General features: G+C 44.9%; 1 protein-coding gene across 6 annotated transcripts in view; it reads right to left on the bottom strand.

The window, feature by feature from the left end:
* ulk1b (unc-51 like autophagy activating kinase 1) overlaps positions 1–22,821 on the bottom strand; it is a 112,231-nt gene extending 89,410 nt beyond the window's left edge. For all 6 annotated transcript variants that reach the window (XM_068054594.1, XM_068054596.1, XM_068054595.1 and 3 more), the window contains exons 1-3: positions 22,141–22,821; positions 21,547–21,639; positions 21,377–21,418 (exon numbers count right to left, since the gene is read on the bottom strand). In XM_068054594.1, coding sequence (XP_067910695.1) covers positions 21,377–21,418; positions 21,547–21,639; positions 22,141–22,230 — 225 coding nt within the window. In that variant the 5' untranslated portion in view covers positions 22,231–22,821. The remainder of the gene's footprint in view (positions 1–21,376; positions 21,419–21,546; positions 21,640–22,140) is intronic.
* Between the last annotated feature and the right edge of the window lie 449 nt (positions 22,822–23,270).

The raw sequence follows: 23,270 nt of genomic DNA, 5'->3' as shown, positions 1-23,270 counted from the left end.
ACTTGCAAACTTGCACAGGCAGTACCCAGAATTGAACCCGGGTCCCAAGACATGTGAGGCTGCAGTGCTAACCACTGCGCCACTGTGCTGCCCAAGAATCACAAAAAGTCAGCATGCAGGTACAGCAGGTAATTAGGAAGGCAAATAGAATGTTGGCATTTATTACAAGGGGGATGGAGTTTAAAAGTAGGGAAGGCTTCCTACAACTGTACAAGGCCGCCATTGACCAGAAACTAGAGTACTGTGTACAGTTTTAATCTCCTTATTTAAGGAGGGGTATGCTTTCATTGGAGGCAGTTCAGAGTAAAGTCTGGCTCCCCAACCCAAACCCGACCAAGTCCGACTACGTGTTGGGTTCGGGTCGGGTCTGTATTCTGCGTCTAGCATTCGGGCTCGGGTCGGGTTGGGCTGGACTGTACTGTTTTGTTTCATTTTGCTTTCGTTTTAACGTACGATTTTTTTCTGTTTCAATAATATTTGTTATTTGCAGGTCGTGTCGGGCATTTAAAAAAATTAAAGGACTCAGACGCGGGTCGGGTTCAGGTTGGCTGTTGTCGGGTCGGGTTTTAATTTTATACCTGAGCCAGGCTTTAGTTCAGAGAAGGTTCACTAGCTTGATTCCTGGTGTGAAGGGGTTGGCTAATGAGGAAAGGTTGAGCAGGTTGAGCCTATAGTCATTGGAGTTCAGAAGAATGGGAGGTGATCTTATTGAAATATTTAAGATTGTGAGGAGGTTTGACAGGGTGGATGCTGAGAGCATAAAAGCAGATGCTGCAAATCAGAAATGAAAACAAGAAATGCTGGAAATACTCAGCAGGTCTGGCAGCATCTGTGGAGAGAGAAGCAGAGTTAACATTTCAGATGGATAAAGAACTGGCTGGGCAACAGGAGACAGAGAGTAGCAGTGGAAGGGAGTTTCTCAAAATGGAGACGTGTGACCAGTGGTGTTCCACAGGGATCCGTGCTGGGACCACTGTTGTTTGTGATATACATAAATGATTTGGAGGAAAGTATAGGTGGTCTGATTAGCAAGTTTGCAGACGACACTAAGATTGGTGGAGTAGCAGATAGTGAAGGGGACTGTCAGAGAATACAGCAGAATATAGATAGATTGGAGAGTTGGGCAGAGAAATGGCAGATGGAGTTCAATCAGGGCAAATGCGAGGTGATGCATTTTGGAAGATCCAATTCAAGAGTGAACTATACAGTAAATGGAAAAGTCCTGGGGAAAATTGATGTACAGAGAGATTTGGGTGTTCAGGTCCATTGTTCCCTGAAGGTGGCAACGCAGGTCAACAGAGTGGTCAAGAAGGCATACGGCATGCTTTCCTTCATCGGACGGGGTATTGAGTACAAGGGTTGGCAGGTCATGTTACAGTTGTATAAGACTTTGGTTCGGCCACATTTGGAATACTGCGTGCAGTTCTGGTCGCCACATTACCAAAAGGATGTAGATGCTTTGGAGAGGGTGCAGAGGAGGTTCACCAGGATGTTGCCTGGTATGGAGGGCGCTAGCTATGAAGAGAGGTTGAGCAGATTAGGATTATTTTCATTAGAAAGACGGAGGTTGAGGGGGGACCTGATTGAGGTGTACAAAATCATGAGAGGTATAGACAGGGTGGATAGCAAGAAGCTTTTTCCCAGAGTGGGGGATTCAATTACTAGGGGTCACGAGTTCAAAGTGAGAGGGGAAAAGTTTAGGGGGGATATGCGTGGAAAGTTCTTTACGCAGAGGGTGGTGGGTGCCTGGAACGCGTTGCCAGCGGAGGTGGTAGACACGGGCACGATAGCGTCTTTTAAGATGTATCTAGACAGATACATGAATGGGCAGGAAGCAAAGAGATACAGACCCTTAGAAAATAGGCGACATGTTTAGATAGAGGATCTGGATCGGTGCAGGCTTGGAGGGCCGATGGGCCTGTTCCTGTGCTGTAATTTTCTTTGTTCTTTGTCAGTGACCCTTCTTCAGAATTGCTGAGAGCATGTTCCCTTGTGGGGGAATCTAGAACCAGGGGCATAGTTTCAGAATAAGGGGTCTCCCGTTTAAGATGAAGAAGACTCTGTGGGTCATTAATCTTTTGAATTCTCTTCCCCAGATAGCAGAAGAGGCTGGGTCATTGAATATATTCAAGGCTGAGCTAGACAGATCTTTTCTCTACAAGGGAGTCAAGGGTTATGGGGGACAGGCAGGAAAATGCAGTTACAACCACGATCAGATCAGCCAAGATCTTATTAACTGACGAAGCAGTCTCGAGGGGCTGAATGGCCTACTACTGCTCCTATTTCATATGTTCTTAAAAGTGCCTCAAGGAGAATCAAATTCTCAGCGAGACTTTACAGCTCTGCATGTCATGATGAAAGTACGTGAGCTGGTCGTCCCACACATCTGTGCGCTGACGAACACGATGCCCTCCTTATATCATGGCAGAAGACCACAGACTACTCAATTCAAATTAATGAGAACTGGACGGATAAGTGGCTACTAACATTCGTGCCACACAAGTGCGGGGCAATGACCATCTCAACAAGAGAGAATCTAACCATCTCCTCTTGACATTCGACAGCAGTACCATCACTGAATCCCATCAACATCCTGCAGTTTGCCATTGACCAGAAACTTAACTGGACCAGCCATATAAATACTGTGGCTACAAGAACAGGTCAGATGTTGGGAATTCAGTGGTAAGTAACCCACCTCCTGACTCTCCAAAGCCTGTCCACCATCTACAAGACACATCAGGAGTGTGATGGAATACTCTCCACTTGCCTGGATGGGTGCAGCTCTAACAACACTCAAAAAGCTTGATACCATCCAGGACAAAGCAGCCTGCTTGATTGGCACCCCATCCACAAACATTCACTCCCTCCACCACCGGTGCATAGTGGCAGCAGTGTGTACTATAAACAGGATGCACTGCAGCAACTCACCAAGCCTCCTTTGACAGCACCTTCCAAACCCACGACCTCTACCATCTAGAAGGACAAGGGCAGCAGTTGCACGGGAACATCACCACCTGCAAGTTCCCCTCCAAGTCACACACCATCCTGACTTGGAACTATTCCGCCGTTCCTTCACTGTTGCTGGGTCAAAATCCAGGAACTGCCTTCCTAACAGCACTGTGGGTGTCCCTGAACCACATGAACTGCAGTGGTTCAAGAAGGCAGCTCACCACCACCTTCTCAAGGGCAATTAGGGATGGGCAATAAATGCTGGCTTTGCCGACGATGCCCACATCCCATGAATGAATTAAGAAAAGTAGGGAAAACCTGTAAAAATCATGACTCCACTACCACGGGTCTTCAGAGACCTGATAAGTTTATCACTGGCAGTGCTGCCGACTGCGTGGGATTTGTCGGTCTGTAACCATTGATGTTAATGTCAGTTAAAAGTCCCTTTTACCCAGTGTTAACTGGCTGCCAGATGTGGCTAACTGCATTTCTGATCAGTAAATAAACTACGAATGACAGACACTGTTGATGGGTCACGTGATCTCAATACTGATGTTTGTGTGTTTGTTGGTAAAATGGTAAGAAGATCAAAATGCTTTTTGATTTTTAGGAATGTTTTACTTCCTTGATTACTGAAAGGTGGTCTTTGTTAAGTGAGTATACATGTGTGTGTTGTACAACTAGCTGCATTACCTATAAGGTGTTTTCTATTAAAATTAGTTCTTGCAGCTAAAACAGTGTTACCTTTGCTCCATATGTGGCTTGTCGGCAATTTTTATTATTGGACAAACACTAGTGAATAATGTTCACTATTTAACAGAAGTAGAAAGGATGATTTCCCCCCCTCCCCCATTCCCCCCCCCAATCTCCATCCCCACTGTCACCTTTCCCAGCTGGACCTCCCAAAGAAAATCCTGTCCCAAAGGGGTTTAAGGTAAAGAAAAGTCTAACACAAAGGCAGACCAGTGCAGGACAAACTAATTATCAGACTTTAGATACAGCCAGCCATAAACAGGCCCATTTATAACAGACTTTAGCAGTATCAACTTATCTAAATATGTATACAGCCCTGACCAGGCTAAACTAGACTCTGCACAGAAAATACAATGAAAGGTCAAGCTGCACTCTCTGCACGCAGCTGTACTTGTAGTTATTAACCACTAGATATTTACAGAGGATTAGAGGATTGGATCTGTATTAATAGCTTGCATTTATATAGCACCTTTAATGTAGTAAATTGTCTCATGGTGCTTCACAGGAGCGCTAAAAGCTTGGTCAAAGAGGTAGGTTCTAAGGAGCGAGTTAAAGAAGGTCAGAGAGGTGGAGAGGCAGAGAGGCTAATGGAGGGAATTCCAGAGCTTAAGATCTTGACAGCTGAAAGCACAGCAGTCAATGGTGGAGCAATTAAAATTCGGGGAAGTGAAAGAGGCCAGGTTTGGAGATGGGCAGATATCTCGGAGAGTTGTAGGGCAGATAAAGGGAAGGGTGAGACCCGGGAGGGATGTGAAACAAGGAATATAAATGCAATGGGTTCAATTTGTGAACACATCACCCAGTGTGGTACTGAGCCATTCGGAGTAGAGGCCTGCTTTAGGTCAGGAAAAAGAACCCGACCCGAACCCGATCAAACTACAGCGGACCCGAGCCCGACCCGGCCCAAGTCCCTCCGATTTTGCCCCGAGCCCGACCCGACGCGAACCTGCCACTACCTGACCCGACCCGACCATCCCTTTACTTACCTTCCTGACACCGAACCTGCCAGAAGCTACAGTGCATGCGCGATGATGTCATAGTGACGTCACTCGCTCACTGCGCAGACTCAGTTTTGACCCGGACTCCCAGCTCAGGTAAGTTTTTAAAATTCCAATACTTACCAGCAGAGCACTTACCGTGTGTGTCCGTCCCGATCCGACCCGACTCAACCTGGATTCGGCTCAACCCGACCCGACCCGAGCCCGACACATGTTGTCGGGTCCCGTCTGGTTCGGGTCAGGTAGCAGGCCTCTAATTCAGAGCAGGAACACCAGGTCAATGTGGAATTAGTGGGTATCAGGCTAAAATCGCTACAGGTGTTTGGGGAAGAGGGATTGGCAACAGAGAGCTAGAGCGGTATTAGTAGCTGTAGTTCCCACTCGTAATTGCTATTCAGTGGCTCACTAGGAAGTTCCCATTGAATGACAGGGTTGAGTTCATAAATCATATCCTGCTCTCATACCCTGGCATTGGCTGTCCAGCCTCACAAGCAGAATGGGCAATAAGGCCATGAGACTTTGGAGGACTAATGGGGACTGCTATGAAATCAGGTCTGCTGCAGATAGCTTTTGGGGTTCAGCTAGCACAGCTGCACGCCTGACTTTTATTGGAGTTGAATAACACTCGCCCTACACCCAACGAATTGGGAGCCAAGCAGGAGGTCATAACAATGGCAAACACTCAAGGCCCGGATCAATGCTCAACCTCACCAAGCACAGACGAGGTGTGGTGAAGCTTGGTTTGAATTTTAAGCTGCTTTATTCCACAGTAAGGGTGAATGCTGAGACGCTGTTTCTCCCGGGCTGGAGAGTCTAGAACATAGGGTCACAGTATCAGGATAAGGGATTGGCCATTTAGGACTGAGATATTGAGAAATTTCTTCACTCAGAGGGTTGTGAATCTTTGGAATTCTCTGCCCCAGGGGGCTGTGGATGTTCGGCCATTGGGTATATTCAGGACAGAGATTGACAGACTTTTGAACACAAAGGGAATTGAGGGATATGGGGATAGTGCGGGAAGGTGGAGTTGAGGTAGAAGATCAGCCATGATCGTATTGAATGGCGGAGCAGGTTCGAGGGGCCAAATGGCCTACTCCTGCTCCTATCTTGAATGTTTTTATAAGGTGAATGTACTCAGCAATAGTTACGATTAGATTTGCTTAATTCAAATCAATACAACTTGGCTTCACATAATGAAATAAAGATAATAAACACTATCCCACTTGGTGAATCAGCTCACATAACGAGTTTGGGGTAAAATACCCCTCTCCTTACCACCTTTATCAAGTTGATGGCTTGTTTCATCACACTGTTCCCAAAGCCAGACTGCTTTCGTTAGCGTCTTTTTTCATTCATTCATAGGACGTGGATGTCACGGGCAAGGCCAGCATTTATTGCCCATCCCTAATTGCCCTTGAGCGGTGGTGGTGAGCTGTCTTCTTGAACACAACTAAGAAGACTTGCTAGACCACTTCAGAGTCAACAATGTTGCAAAGGATCTGAAGTCACACGTTGGCTCAGACATGATAAGGACAGTAGATTTCCTTCCCTAAAGGACATTAGGGCTGTGACCTGTTAATAAACACTCTTGGCTGTTTACTAAAAAAAAATTTAAAAGACGGTCCATTTTACAGAGATCAAAGGGTTTGCCAACCCAATGATGACGAACATTTTTCCGACAACACAGACAAACTAACAAACCACTTGTTGTTTAGTCTCTGGGAAACTGCTGAAAGGCTGAGATGAGGTATATGGAATGGGAGGAGACTCATGTGGGTTATAAACACCAGCACAAACTAGTGGGGCCAAATGTATATTCTGTTTAATTCTACGTAAAAGCAAATTTGGGTTAGTTATTTAACCACCTAAGTCAAAAAGCCCCAGCATTATTAATGAAACAAAGCTCCATAACTGTAGTTATCAGGGAGAGCGGAGTGCACTATTTTTCAAAATATCAGGGATAAGAGGTCAGATGACAGAGGATGATGTCTTCTATCTTGCCCAGTGCAAAGCAACACCAGACACATAAAATAGGCCAACCAATCAGTGTGGCTATGAGTCGAAGGAACTACAACTAGGATGAGATAGTAATGGAAACCTGGAACTATCTCCCACAAAAGCCGATGGATACTGGGGGACAATAGGAGCATTCAAGGCTGTTGATAGATTTTTTTTGTTGGGTAAAGGATGAGGGGCAAAGGCGGATAAATGGACTTGAGGTACACATCAGCCATGATCTAACTGAATGGCAGAGCTAGCTTGAGGGGCTGAATGGCCTCCTCCTGTCCCTATTATTTTACTTCGATCAGGACGGCAAGCATGGAGGTTAGCATACCTGACTGGAAGCACATCTGATTTCTCATCCTTCAAAATTAATTAATTCTAATGGTGTGGATTTATGGATTAGAAACAGGACTGAAATAACGACATTCGAGCTGCTCTACATAGTTTTAAGATGTTCTTTGCACTTTTTAATTTGCAATATGGGTAGGTAGAGGTTTTTAATCACCATTCTCACTGATGACAGAGGCCAGCCTTGAATCAGGTGCACTGACTGAGATTCCCACTCACACTCCCATCACATACAGCCCAGTGAAAAGTGCAGCAAATGCCTTGTTAAGTGAATTGTGTGACATTTAAACACAAAACAATGAATCTATTTATTTCACTCTTTGAAAACACATGGACGAGCATCAAGGGTCCCATCAAAATTACAAGGAGAAAATGGGAGACACGGTTACTAATGTCGAGTGAATGTTGAGAAAAATGATGAGCTAAGTGGGATTTGAGAAGTGTTGGGGAATATAAGTAAGATGATAAAACAATCAGAGAGTACCTCATCAATAATTGTAGCCTTAAGTAAAGAAAGGCGGTGAGAGATGATGAGCATGTGAGAATGGTCACTGGAATGAATAGTATGGGGAGGTTATATGAAAGGTAGGGAAGAAGTTAGGAGGGTGGTGAAGTCGGGATTAGGAGTTGCTTGGTGGAGAAGCTAAAGGAAGAGGAAAGACAGGCATCTAAGTAAGGCAGCCATTTCTCTTAGCGGTACAGTCAATAACCAGGGGGCATTGATTTAAAGAAGGATTAGAGGGGAGTTGAGGAGAGAATTTTTTCGCCCAGAGGGTGGTGAAGGTCTGGAATTCACTGCCTGAAAGGGTGGTAGAAACTGAAAACCTAATCTTATTTAAAAAACACTTGGATGTGCACCTGAAGTGCCGTAACCTAGAGGGCTGCGGACCAAGAGCTGGAAAGTGGGATTAGGTTGGATAGCTCCTTTTTGGCTGGCACAGACACGATGGGCCAAATGGCCTCCTTCTGTGCCATAAATCTTTTTATGTTTCTTTCCATGTTTCCAACTCGTAATTGGATCTCACCACATAACAGCAGAAATGTAGCAGAATAGAGAATGAATCTGTGCTTCTATAGTTCTTTACCACATTTCCCAAAGACACTTCAGCCATTCCACTCCTACCCTGATTGAGAATCACAGAGTGATTACAACACAGGAGGAGGCCATTCAGCCCACCAAGCCTGTGCCAGCTCTCTGGAAGAGCAATTCAGCTAGTCCCATACCCCTACCCTTTCCCAGTAGCCCTGCAAATTATTTCTCTTCAGATAATTGTCTAATTCCCTTTTGAAGGCCACAATTGAATCTACCTCCACTACACTCTCAGACAGTGCATTCAAGATCCTAACCACTCGCTGCATTAGAAAGATTTTCCTCATGTCACCTCTGGTTCTTTTGCCAATCCCCTTAAATCGGTGTCCTCCGGTTCTCAAGTATCTATCCCATTTCCTTTTGAAAGTTACTATTGAATCTGTATCCTACTCCCTATCAGACGGTGTGTTGCAATCCTAGAGATGGGCATCAACACACAATTTCCTGACTGGAAAGAAAGACTTGAATTTATATAGCGCCTTTCACAACCGCAGGATGTCCCAAAGCACTTCATGGCCAATGAAGGATGGCAATGAGCTGACAATGAGAGGTTCTGTAGGAGAAGGTTCACGAAAAAATGATACGATGGTAGTTCCAGGAAGACTGGGTTGGGCAGTGGGGCTGGAGCTCAAATCCAGGCCAGAATGGTGGGATGGAAGTCGCAACTTTAATGAAATGGGTCTGGCAAGTCTCAGCCCAACAACCTTCCTGCTTTTGGTAAGTGCTGTGCTCTAAGTCCCAATCTCAGGACAGCAGACTGTTATGTATAGAAACTGCAAAGGCTTTTCTAATCTTTTCATCTTCCCTCCATTCTGGTCCCCCAGCCAATGTTCCAGATGCAGTTTGTTACTCTCAGCCATATGAACTGGGGCTCAGAGGGTGGCACTCTCACCTCTGAGTCAGAACATCATGGGTTAAACCTCAGCTGTGGGACATAATCCCGGCCGACACTTCCAGTGCAGTATTGAAGGAGTGCAGCACTGTCAGAGGTGCTGTCTTTCAATGAGATACTAAACCCAGGCTCCATGTGCCTGTTCAGGTAAAAGATCCCACAACATTAGTTCAAAGAAGAACAGGGGAGTTCTGCCCGGTTTCCGATACCATATTTATCAGAACAGGGGAGTTCTCCCCAGTGTCCTGGGCCATATCTATCCCTCAGCCAACATCACGAAACAAGAAACAGATCAACTGATCTTTATCACATTGTTTGTGGGATCGTGCTATGCTCAAATTAGCTGCTATGTTTCCTACATTACAACAGCGATTATGCTTAAAAAAACTTAATTAATTGGCTCTGAAACACTTTGGGATGTCCTCAGAATGTAAAAAGCGCTATACAAATGCAGGTCTTTCTTTCTTATCCTTACAGTACATGTAAATGCCACCATATTGACATGCCAGCTCTGCCCCAGTGGGTGTAAACCCATAGATAAAAACTGTTCGACTGGCCAAACATGCTAGAATTGATCTGGACTTTCCTGGTGTTGTCTGACTCAGTGGCCAGAATTTTACGGTGCGCAGACGGGAGCCGGCCTCCGACGTAAAAGTCGGTGGAGAACCCGCTTCCGCCTCACCTGGGAATCCGTTCCGTATTTTACGGGTCCCCAGGCTTTAATTGTTCTGAGGCAGGGCTTCCACCCACTTGAGAAAGGAAGTCCCGCCTCATTGAGCTGCTGGCCAATCAGTGGGCCGGCAGCTCTTGGTCCCAGCAGCGCCACTGGGAGTGGTGGCCACTGCTGGGACTGCAGCCCAGCGCAAGATAGAAGATGAGGTGCAGCCAGGAGGAAAGTTAAGTTTTGGTTGCCTCGCCGCAGGTAATTGGTCGGGCCCTGGCGAGGCGATGGTGGTCAGTTGGGGGGAAGGGGAGTGTGTTGGGTGCTGGAGGTGGTTGCGGTAGTGGGGGCAGCCATCCATCAGGCACCCTGTGCCCGATGAGCAGGGCCCCACTCTCCCGGGACGATCAGCAGCCACCTGGTTTTCCCAGGCAGCCTTTCCCGGCACCAGGACGCTTGCTTGCAACTCGTAAAATCCGCATGGAGGCGGGCGAAGGCCCTGAAGTGGCCGTTAAGTGGCCACTTAAGGGCCTTGATTGGTCTGGGGCAGGCAGGCCGTTTTTCGCACCACCCACCCCCCCCCCCCCCGCCCTAGGTAAAGGGCAGTGGAGGTGGGTGCAGGTCAGTTAAAGAGCCCATTGTACTCACAGCTGAACAATGGTCTTGTGACTCTATGCTTTAAAATTTTCAGGGCTATGGGGAAAGTGCTGAGAAAGGTGGCACTAATTGCTTAGCGCTTTCAAAGAGCTGACATAGGCACAAGGGGCTGAATGGCCTCCTTCTATGCAGTATGATTTATTTGATTCTATGAAATTCCATGGAATCAAAGCACTGATCAAACTTGAATATGGCTTGGCTGCAATGGGATTGAGGATTTACCATTTTTTAATAAAATCCTTGAATTTATATGAACACCTTTGGCTCTGTCTTCTCCCATGAACCCATTTATTGGCTCCTTTTTCTCTCTAGACTCATTAAGTTCCACGCAAAGCTTCGAAACTTGCCTATTCCTATCACACCCATGTCTTCAACATCCAATCATTCACTGCTAAGTGGCTCAGGTCCCAGGCTTTCCTATGGCTGCCCTATAATAATATCATGAAAATTTCCTAGCTTACACCAAGTCCCATTCACCCATCACCCCTGTGCTGACTGACCTACACAGGCTCCTGGTCTGCAATGCATCAATTTTAAAATTCTCACCTTTGTTTTCAAATCCCTCCATGGCCTCGCCCCTCCCTAAATCTGTAATCTCCTGCAGCCTCACAACCCTCCGAGATCTCTGCGCTTCTCTAATTCTGGCTTCTTGAGCATCCCCGATTTTAATCGCTCCACCACTGGCAGCGGTACCTTCAGCTGCCTGGGCCCCAAACTCTGAAATTTCCCCCCTAAACCTCTCTGTTCTCCTTTGAGATGCTCCTTAAAACTAAACAACCTCTTCGGCCAAGCTTTTTGTCGCCTGTCGTAATATCTCCTTACGTGTTCATTTTATTTTATAATCGCTCCTGTGAAGCACCTTAGCACCTTTAACATAGTAAAAATGTCCTATGTAAATGCAAGTTGTTGTTGTCTTAACCTAGTCAGTGAGGGTAAGGAGTCAGTACAAGTATTAGTTGCAGAGGGAAATATGATTACTAAGAATTTAATTCATGCGATTGAAGGGGTTGCCAAGCATATCCTGGGATCTTGATCATCACAGGTCCAGTAGCGATCTGATTATCAAGTGTAGCAGACTGCGTTGGGACTCTTCCACCCTTAAGCAAATAAATCTGCTGGCTGAAGGAAAGGAGGGGAATGTGGTACTGGGGTGGGGGAAGGCTACAATTACTGTTTCTCAACTCTTCAGTTGGCCCAGCACTTGTTGACGTGTCCCACTCAGCAGCCAATTGGAGTCCAGCTTCCTTGCCTGGCACCAGCGAGAGATAAAGTACAAGGCCATTGTTCAAATGAACAACTCGCACAAACCATCTGCTGCACTCCCAAACAGACACCGTTTCTCCTACTCAGGGCAGGAGATGCACTGGTTAACAGCTTGCAAATGTGACAAACGCAGGAACAAAGATCTCACAGTGCGTGAGGTAATGAGGTCTGAAACATTAAACACAGATTCTGCATGTTTGCTGTCTTCCTCTTCATATGGTGACTGCAGACTATCAGCCAGTTTAGTGGGTAGCACTCTCACCCCTCAGTTATGAGGTTGTGGGTTCAAGTCCCACGCCGGAAAGCAAAGCACGTAAATCTACACTGACACTCCCAGTGCAGTACAGATCCCACAGTAAATCAATATTTATTATCAACCAATATCACTAAAAACAGATGAGCTGGTAATTTTTACTATACATTCACGAGACGAGGATGTCACTGGTAAGGCCAGCATTTATTGTCCAACCCTAATTGCCCTTGAACTGAGTGGCTTGCTAGGCCATTTCAGAGGGCAGTTAAGAGTCAACCACATTGCATTGGGTCTGGAGTCACATGTAGGCCAGACCAGGTAAGGACGACAGATTTCCTTCCCTAAAGGACATCAGTGAACCAGATGGGTTTTTACGACAATCCAGTGGTTTCATGATCACCATTACTGAGACGAGCTTTTTATTCACAAGCCAAAAGACTTGCAGGTTGGTAGGTAAATTGGCCATTATAAATTGCCCCTAGTATAGGTAGGTGGTAGGGAAATATAGGGACAGGTGGGGATGTGGTAGGAATATGGGATTAGTGTAGGATTAGTATAAATGGGTGGTTGATGGTCGGCACAGACTCGGTGGGCCGAAGGGCCTGTTTCAGTGCTGTATCTCTAAAAAAAAAATTCAAGATTTATTTATTAATTAAATTTAAATTCCCCAGCTGCCTTGGTGAGATTTGAACTCATGTTGCTGGATCATTAGTCCAGGCCTCTGGAATACTACACAAAAGCAAAATACTGTGGATGATGGAAATCTGAAACAAAAACAGAAAATGCTGGAAACCCTCAGCAGGGTCAGGCAGCATCTGTGGAGAAAGAACCAGAGTTAATGTTCTAGGTCTGTGACCCTTCTTCAGAACTGGGAGATATCTGTAATCGTGGATAGATCGGAAACATGAAGGGTGGAACTTTAGTTGGAATCCACATGGAATAAGTCAGACCCAGAGACAGTTGCTGAGGAAGGAGATGTGACTGTGAAAGTGAGTTTTGGTAGATACCTGATCAAACACACCAGAAGGGAAATAGAAAACAATGAAGATGAACAAGGTAAAAGAGGCAAATGGAAATCTTGTCAGAGAGAACAGCAGAACTTCTTCAAGATGGGCACTCTCATGACAGGTCACAGACCTGAAACATTAACTCTTGTTTCTTTCTCCACAGATGCTGCCTGACCTGCTGAGTATTTCCAGCATTTTCTGTTTTTGCCTCTCGATTACGAGTAATATAACCATAACACTACGGGGCGGCACAGTGGTTAGCAGTGCAGCCTCACAGCTCCAGCGACCCGGGTTCAATTCTGGGTACTGCCTGTGCGGAGTTTGCAAGTTCCCCCTGTGACCGTGTGGGTTTCCACCGGGTGCTCCGGTTTCCTCCCACAGCCAAAGACTTGCAGGTTGATAGGTAAATTGGCCATTATAAATTGCCCCTAGTGTAGGGGAAGGTGGGGATGGGGTAGGAATATGGGATTAATGTAGGATTAGTATAAATGGGTGGTTTGATGGTCGGCACAGACTCAGTGGGCCAAAGGGCCTGTTTCAGTGCTGTATCTCTAAATAAAAAATAAATACTGTTTCTGATAATTTTCACATTGCTGGTTTGTGGAATCTTGCTGTGTGCAAGTTTGGTGACTGCATTTTCTACATTACAACAGTGACTAGACTTCAAAAATACTTAATTGGCTGTAAAACGCTTTGGGATATCCTGAGATTCTGAAAGTCAATGTAGAAATGAAGGCTCTTTTCTTTATAACTAGTGATCAGAAGCTCTTCATTACAATGTGCACAACTATGAAGTAATCATTGCGAGATTGAGTTATAAAATCCCACACAAGTCATTTCAAATGAACCTATCTTGTCAGCAGCTGAGCCACACACGACACAACCAAACCAGAGCAGTAAAAGCCCCCCTTCAGTGCCCAGCTAGGCAATGATGGGGTTGCTATAGTTTAGTATTGCTGAATTACCAAAGAGGAAATTGGCTTGAGATTCCACTCATATTTGCTATGCAGCAGCCCATTTAGAAAATCCTAAGTGAGTGAATATAGATATTTGATAGACTGACAGAAATCTGGTGACCTGTAGCCCTTGCTGTGATTTCATGGACACCAGCCCGCAACCCCACAAACTTCCCCAGACTCCAGGGTCTCAGAACACCCTCCCCCACCCTCAATCCCCACCATTACCCCAAGTTAAAAGCCTATGGCTTAAACAATTGAAACACTCAAGAGGTTCAAAGCCAAGACAGGCAACTGCGAGTGGGGGGAGACACAGAGATTCCTGTTAGCAATATTCCCCACTCAAATGAACAATCACAAGCCTCGGTTAAAGCACTAAATATCTCTGAGCTTTCGGTGGCATTTAGTGACAGCAGGGAAGACATGAAAAGCAAATGATTACAGTTTAAAATCAAATCAAAATCATTTTTCATGGGCATTGATGCACTATTTTGAGGTATACATATGTGATAAATTATTCATATATGGAATATAAAAACAACTGCAAGCCACTATACAGGGAGGCACACAGATGGCTACCAGTATAATCACATCTTAAGCCTTTCTGTATTGGAACAGCTTAAAGCAGAAATTCAGTGCTGACAGGAAATCCAGGTCAATTGTAGTCTGCTTAGAATATGGTTCTGTTAAGTTTAGAAGAAAACAAAGAAACTCTCAGTTCCAAACTGAATCAGAACATCCCCTGCAGCCTGTTTTTCTATCAGGAGTTGACAATGGGTGGGCCGCAATTTTGGGAAATGGATAAAATGCCAAAGCTTTGAGCCATGACTTTCAACAAGGCTGGATTAAGCACCAGGCTTTTTTGTAGTATTTTACAGAAGAAATACAAACAACAACTTGCATTTATATAACACCTTTAATGTAATAAAATGTCCCAAGGTGTTTCACAAGAATGATTATCAAACAAAATTTAACACCAAGCCATATAAGGAAATATTAGGGCAGATGATCAAATTGTTAATTTTTTATTCATTCCTGGGATGTAGTGTTGCTGGCCAGCATTTATTGCCCATCCCTAATTGCCTTTGAGAAGGTGGTGGTGAGCTGCCTTCTTGAACCACTGCAGTCCATCTGGTGTAGGTAACCCACAGTGCTGTTCGGAAGGGAGTTCCAGGAATTTGACCCAGTGACAGAGAAGGAACTGTGATATAGTTCCATGTCAGGATGATGTGTGACTTGGAGGGGAAATTGCAGGTGGTGGTATTCCCATGCATCTGCAGCCTTCGTCCTTCTAGGTGGTAGAGGTTGCAGGTTTGGAAGGTGCTGTTGAAGGAGCCTTGGTGAATTGCTGCAGTGCATCTTGTAAATGGTACACACTGCTGCCACTGGTGGAGGGAATGAATGTTTAAGGTGATGCATGGAGTGCCGATCAAGTGGACTGCTTTGTCCTGGATGGTGTTAACCTTCTTGAGTGCTTTTGGAGCCGCAGTCATCCAGGCAAGTGGTCAAAGAGGTTTTAAGGAACATCTTAAAGGAGACAGGGGTAGAGAGGCGGAGAGGTTTAGGGAGGGAATTCCAGAACTTAAGGTACAGGCAGATGAAGGCACGGCTGCCAATGGTTATGCCTGGGAAATACTCAGTCCTCAGAAGCAGCGATGGGCAAGAAGGGGTGGAGACCCAATATGTTAGAAGGTCCCACATAATGGACACCAGCCGAGGGGTGTGGGACAGAATCTGTTCGCCTCTGGAACTCTGATTCAAATGCGTCCTACCTCGAGGGATTAAATTTAACTCCCACTACTGGGTGCAAAGTCCAAATTGAAATGAGTTGACCCAATCTGCAGTCCAGCTCTTAGTAACAGACACAGGTTTGATTAAAGCACAGTTCAGGATTTTTTAATCTTGGTATGATTATGCTATCTTTCAAGTATGAACTATGTGATAAACACACTTGGTGATGAAGAATAAAAGCTTTCCACAGCTAATGAAGTAATTTCTGAAGTGTAGTCACTGTTTTAGAATAGGAAATGCAGCAGTCAATTTGCGCATAGCAAGCTCCCACAAATAGAATCAATAATCTTTTTTTGCATTTATTTCATTTCATCTTAGTTTGTTCAGTTTGCTTACCCACTGTTTTTTTCAGGTTGTTTTTCTTCAGGTTTGCACTTGCTGCTGTTCAATATTCAGTGTATTCACACCTAATCTGTACTAATGCTTTGTCTTTCAACACACCATTAACATATTGTTTGCCTTTGCTCCGTGACCTTTTGGTCAGCTATGTGGCCTGGTCCAATCTGCACCTTCTCCTTTGTTATCTCTTGCCCCACCCCCACCTCACTTGTTTATAATCTGTGACTTTTCTAATATTTGTCAGTTCCGAAGAAGGGCCACTGACCCGAAACGTTAACTCTGCTTCTCTTTCCACAGATGCTGCCAGACCTGCTGAGTGATTCCAGCATTTCTTGTTTTTGTATCTGCTCTAATAATGTTGGTTGAGTGACAAATTATGGCCAGGACATTGGGGAGAACTCCCCTGCTCTTCTTCGAATAGTACTCTGGGTTTTTTTAACATCCACTTGAGAGGGCATCCAAAAGACGGCAATTCCGACAGTGTAGCACTCCCTCAGTACTGCACTGGAGTGTCAGCCTGCCTATTGTACTCAAGTCTCAGGAGTGGGACTTGAACTCATGAGCTTCTGACTCAGATATGAGAGTGCTACCCACCGAGCCCTAAAATAAAAAACGTTCCATTCCATTCCCCAACACTGGCATCTCATACCTCGATCAGCACAAACATTTACCATAATGCTGCACAGTGGCGCAGTGGTTAGCACTGCAGCCTCACAGCTCCAGGGCCCCGGGTTTAATTCTGGGTACTGCCTGTGCGGAGTTTGCAAGTTCTCCCTGTGATCGTGTGGGTTTTCGCCGGGTGCTCTGGTTTCCTCCCACAGCCAAAGACTTGCAGGTGATAGGTAAATTGGCCATTGTAAATTGCCCCTAGTGTAGGTAGGTGGTAGGGAATATGGAATTACTGTAGGGTTAGTATAAATGGGTGGTTGTTGGTCAGCACAGACTCGGTGGGCCGAAGGGCCTGTTTCAGTGCTGTATCTCTAAATAAAAAATAAAATAAATAACCCATTGAGGAAAAACAATGCTACCACTGAACAACAATTATTCATCAATATATCCAACTGGAGTGCATGTATATACTGGTCACTGAACATCAGAGGAAGAACTGGTTAGACCACCCACACTGGTTTTTCAGACAGTAGAATGCCAATTAACCCTTTAATGGTCTCCTTCCACTCGCAATCCAATTGGCACCTTCAACCTACAGTTGCGCTGTATCTAGACACTGGTGTCTTCCCTTTAATAGTTAGACCTTTTACAAAGCACTGCCAGACTCATCAATCCCACAGCGGATGTTGTGGGTTTTGGCTCAGCTTTAATGCTTTTTTTGTCAGTGATGCTAATATTCCTTTTTTAAAAAAAACACCTGTGTGCAGACAGCAAATGTGCAAAAACAGTTCAGTTCCGACATGAGTCCAGAGGCAGCCAAACAAAGGAGCTGAAATTCAAGTGGGAACCGTCCAAAAATGGCTCTAGAAAATAAATAAAAACCTACAGGACAAAACATCCTCTTACCATTTTTTTCAGCATGATTTTGAAAATACACAAACTACCCTAGTAATCAGGAATACTCGTTCCCAGAATACTGGGAATAAACTTGTCCATTTGTCTGTTTGGAGAATTGCATGGTATTTACAGCAAAGAAACAGGCTATTAACAAAGCGGGCATCAAATTCTAGCATTCTAGCTCCACAAACCACTGACCACCTCTAGGCGCTTACCCATTTGTCTCTCAAGACAAGGAGGCCAAAAGGAAAAGGAATTCTACTAGGTGAGGCACGAGTCTGGGAGGCTGCACTCACTTTGATAGACATCTTCATTCAAACTGTATTATTCATTGAAACGACAAGTAAGGGTCAGCACTGAGGCATTTGGAAAATTGTGAACATTATTTCTGTCTGGTTTAAATGAGGCATTCGGAACCATTAAGGGCGTGGGCAACACACGGCAGAATCTATTAATAGAGGTCCTTAAGATTAGAAAGGGGTTCAATTGGGTAGAGGTAGAGAAGATATTTCCACTTGTGGGAGTGTCCAAAACTAGAGCTCATAAATATAAGACAGCCATTAATATATCCAGTAATGAATTCAGGAGAAACTTCTTCATTCAGAGAGTGGTGAGAATGTCGAACTCATGGTTACATCCGTTGGAACCTTCATCCAAACTTTTGTCAACTATTCCAAAACGCTCTTTACTGATGCCGCAATTCCCATCCTGTGAGCACTAAAATCCATGAAGCACCAGGCCACACACATCCTTGCGCACACTAAATCCCACTCCCCTGTCACCTCCCTGTATTTTTGTCTGATTACACTCCTGTGAAGTTAAAGGCACTCCCTCCCTAACAGCACTGTGGGTGTACCTACACCAGATGGACTGCAGCGGTTCAAGAAGGCAGCTCACCACCACCTTCTCAAGGGTAGTTAGGGATGGGCAATAAATGCTGGCTTTGCCAGTGATGCCCACATCCCATGAAATAATAATTTTTAAAAACTAGATCACTCCCCTCATCCTAAAGTCCTCAACCCACTGGAAAAATTCTGTGTCTGTCTACCATGTCCCATCCCCTCATAATTTTAAACAGTTCTATCAAATGCTGCCTTAAACTCCTCTGTTCTAATACAGAGGGCCCTATATATCTCTCAGAGAGTGAGCATTCTTACATTCGGTACATACAGCTGATTTAAATGAGGTACGGTGCAAACTATTAATGGAGCAGGCATCAAACTCTAACATTTATTTTGAATTTCCAAGAACATTCTGATCATCCCCTCACCTAATCGGCTGTATGTACTACATACGTACAAACATACGAATTAGGAGCAGGGGTAGGCCATTGCAGTAAGGGGCTGAAGGTGGAACATGGGATCTTAAACAAACTAAATGTACCAAGCTACACGCCACACAGCTCCCACTCCATTAGAATTCAGCAGTAATATTGTGTTGCTTTTTGCAGGTTTTGACTTAAGTAGGAAACTTCAATACAAATTTCATTGGTGGAGCGACTAAATTTGGAGATGCACAAGCAGCCAGTGTTGGAGGAGCACAGATGCCTTGGAGGGTTGTGGGGCTGGAGCAGATTACAGAGCTAGGGAGAGGCGGGGCCATGGAGGGATTTGAAAATGTGGATGAGAATTTTAAAATGAGGTGTTGCCATAAACTACAATAAACAGCCCAGGCACATATAACATGGTGCATTGATGCCTTTCATTGAAATCCAACTGAATAAAGAGAAGCATGGACGCCTTCATACCAAAGTGTTGTGATCTGGAATGTGCTGCCTGAAAGGATGGTGCAAACAGATTCAATAGCAACTTTCAAAAAGTAACTGGATAAATAGTTAAGGGGAGGACATTTACTGGGCGACGGGGAAAGAGCAGGGGAGTGGGGCTAATTGGACAGCTCTTTCAAAGAGCCAGCACAGACATGATGGGCTGAATGGCCTCCTGATATATGATAAATGTAAAGAATTGCTTTCTGGTTTTGTGAAACAGCTCAGTGAGTCATTTTCCTCATGAGCACCATCCTTGAAAACTCGCTACTCATCTCTGACAAGTGGCAGAAAGATTCCGACTGTTTGGTTGGAGTTGTGAGTGTTGGCAAGTAACGCATCACCCTAGTCAAAAGGTTGCAGAGACCAAATAAAGAAACTATTTATGTGCAATCCTCAGGAAAGTAGAAGGAAAGACACAGTATTCACAGCACAGAGACAGGCCATTTGGCCCAACAGGTCCATGCTGGTGTTTATGCTGCACATGAGCCTCCTCCATAGATACTTCATTTTACCCTTTCTCAACTGATACTCCCGTGCAGTACTGAGGGACTGCTGCACAATTGAAGGTTCTGCCTTTCAGATCAGATGTTAAACTGAGGCCCCGTCTGCCCTCTCAGGTGGATATAAAGTTTAAAAAACACTATTTCACAGTAGAGCAGGGGGCTTCTCCCTAATGTCTAAGGCATCAATATTTATCCTTCAATAAATATCAATAAAACAGATTATCTGATCATTATATTGCTGTTTGTGAGAGTTTGCTGTGCGCAATTGGCTGCTTCATTTCTTACATTACAATAGTGACTACACTTCAAAAGTACTTCAGTGGCTGCAAAGCATGTTAGGACATCCTGAGGTCATGAAAATTGCTGATATAACTGCAAATCTTTTTTTCCTATCAGCATATCCTTCTATTCCTTTCTCCCTCATGTGTTTATCCAGCTTCCCCTTAAATGCATCAAAACTATTCATCTCAACTACTCCCTGTGGTAGCGAGTTCCACATTCTCACCACTCTCTGGGTAAAGAAGTTTCTCCTGAATTCCCCACTGGATTTATTAGTGACTATCTTATACTTGTGTCCCCTGGTTCTATTCTTTGGCTCTGCCGCAAGAGGAACATAATGAAAAATAGCCTTATCCTGTTCAGGAGCTTACAACAGTTATTTTCGGTGCTACACAGTATATTAGCCACAGCTCCTGCAATGGGTAACATTAGTCATGTTTCCTATGATCTGTCACATAGGGAGACCCTGCTTTGCCCAATCAATCCCTGCCCTGCTTGCAACAGCCCATTCTACGTGATGTCACTCTGCCGCGCACAGCCCCCTGGAGGCTGTAGTTTTGCTGGGACTGGTTCTGCAGGAGGCGAATGACGCAGCGGACTACATCTCCCAGAGGCCTTTGCGGGCAGCCGGCGCATTGGAGGGCTGCGGGGCATCCAGGGCGCATGCGTAGTGAAGCGGGCCCAGGAACAATGTCAACAATCGATCAGCTGGTGGCTCACTGCGCATGCGGGAAACTCAGCTGGACCCAAACAGCAGGAGTCAGGAGAGTGTCTCAGATTCCAAGACAAGAGCATTCCAGGGCTCAGGGGCGAATGATCCCAATGAAACCAGGGCTCAGGAAGCAAATAATCCCAATAAAACCAGAGCTAGGGGGCAAATTATCCCAATAAAACCAGGGTTCAGGAAAAAAAATCCCTATAAAACTAGAGCTAGGGGGCAAATTATCCCATAAAACTAGGGTTTAGGGGGCAAATATTCCCAATGAAACCAGGGACGGGGGAAATTATTCCAATAAAACCATGGTTCAAGGGCAAATAATCCTAATAAAACCAGGGCCAGCGCAGATAATCCTTCCCACAGTACACAAAGCCCCTCCCAAAATCAACCATTGAAAAAAGACTGGTCTACAGTTCATCAGAAGTATGCATTTATTTCTCTTTATTCCTCAGTTATAATTTATTGACTGATAATGTAGGTCATCGATTGTGGTGAAAGATTTCAAAGTAAATCATCCGTACAGTTGAGGACCCTAACCTTCATAAATCATTGAAATCGTCAATGATAATAAAAAAATGTCCTAAAATAAATAAGAAACTGAAACATAATTGATGGGAAACGCCAAAATAACATGCTGTTACCTGAAAGTCATACAGGGCCACAATATTGTCATGTTTCAGCTCCTGAAAGAGGAAATAAAACCACAGGATTGAAGGGCTAAACTCTACATCGATTATTCCAGATGTCTGCACTTATGCAAATTGTTAAAAATTAGGAAAATTAAAGATGTCAAATAAAGTGATGCTCTTACCTTCAATATTTTAATTTCCTTCCCCAGAAGGGTTTGAGATTTTGCTAGGTTTTTCTTGTTGATACATTTAATAGCAACTTCCCAATCGGGTTTCTGAAACAAAATTTGCAATTGCTGAAATCAATTAGATCTAAAAAAAATTGAACCTCACCCATTCTCGTTAATGGGGACGAGTAGAAATGTGCAAATCTACCATTGTGTGCATTAGATCCGTTTTATTAAAGATTTGGGGGGGGGGGGGGGGCACAGAAGCGAGCTGATTAATCTGAAACTTGCTGAGCTTATACCTGACTAGGAAAATTAACGCTGGGAGCCGAACTTTAAGGAGAGTGGGGCTGATGGAGGAGACTTGTTCTAACTTGCCCCACATCAGGCAAGCAGGTTGCACTAAACTCATTTAACGTGATCGGCTCCCCCCAACAGAATTTATACCCTGGAAGAAATGAAGAGACATCCGGTGGAAATACACAAGATTTCTAGAACTGTGGCAGCAGGCGAGAAATAACAAAAGACATAATGCAGATGGAGTGTGGACATTAGCTGCAGTAATAACCCCCTCCCCCCCTCCCAGTGAAACTGACCAGGGAAATTTACCTCGATGTATCGACCCTTGAAAACAACAGCGAAAGCTCCGTGGCCGATCAGATCCTTCCTGTTGAACTCGAATTTCCCCACGCTCTCCATGTTTTCTTTCTTTCTAAAAATTATTTTTCTGTAATTATTTTAAAATTATTTTCTTAATTCCTCGCTACCCCAGCCACGCCGGACAGGCTTCGATTAGGGTTCGCCTGGAGCTGGACAGGAGATGTCTAGGCAGCTGGAGCAGTAAGAATCCTTCTCTCCTGCCATTTCCACCGGCTGTTTCTCTCTCTCCGCCGATTCTTTTTCGTGCATTTTTTTTTTATCTTTGCTTTGGGTTTAGTGATCGGCGCTGGCTGACTGCCTGGCGTTTCTCAGACGTCTCCCCCCATGGTCGACTTGCTGGCTGTGTGCTGCTTCGGAGAGGCCTCGGCAATCTCTCTCTCTGTCTGCTGTATCTGTCCTCCAGGCTGGATACTATTTGTATACAAAGGGAAGTTGGGAGAGAGACAGAGGAAAAAGCGCTACTTGCTCGCAACTGTTACAAAAATCTGATACTGAGGAGGGTGGCAAATCGACACTTGTGCAAGAAGCAGATTCTCTTAGCTGTGTTCCCCTTGCTGGCTCAGACACGGAAATCGTCGCAATGATGAGACAAAGGACCCTGTTTGTTTTTCTCTCTCTCTGTAGCTCGGTTTCTGGAAACGCGCAGGCGCATTTTTTTTTGGCCAGGCCAGCTCTTTCCAGAGGCAGAGAGGCAGGAGGCTGGAGTTCCTGCAAAGTGCAGAATCCTTAACTATTTCACTGCGAACAGGCAAGGAATGCCTTCCCTTTCACAAAAGAATGAGATTAAGCATTTGCAGATAGTCCCGCCAGCATAGAGAGAGATTAAATTACAGACCATTCGGCCCATCGTGTCTCTGCTGGCCCTTTGAAAGAGCTATCCAATTAGTCCCACTCCCCTGCTCTTTCTCCCATAGCCCTGCAAAATTTTCCCCTTCGAGTATTTATCCAATTCCCCTATTATTCAGCCTGCTTCCACCACATTTTTTGGAATGGACTTCAAATTAGTGCCACAGAATATTTTACATCCATCTGAGCAGTCAGTTGGGAGCCTCGGTTCCACGTCTTATATGAAAGACAGC

The sequence above is a fragment of the Heterodontus francisci genome, chromosome 23, assembly GCF_036365525.1.
Source record: "Heterodontus francisci isolate sHetFra1 chromosome 23, sHetFra1.hap1, whole genome shotgun sequence".
In the NCBI taxonomy this organism is placed as follows: Eukaryota; Metazoa; Chordata; class Chondrichthyes; order Heterodontiformes; family Heterodontidae; genus Heterodontus; species Heterodontus francisci.
This window is presented reverse-complemented; position numbering and strand designations above follow the sequence as displayed.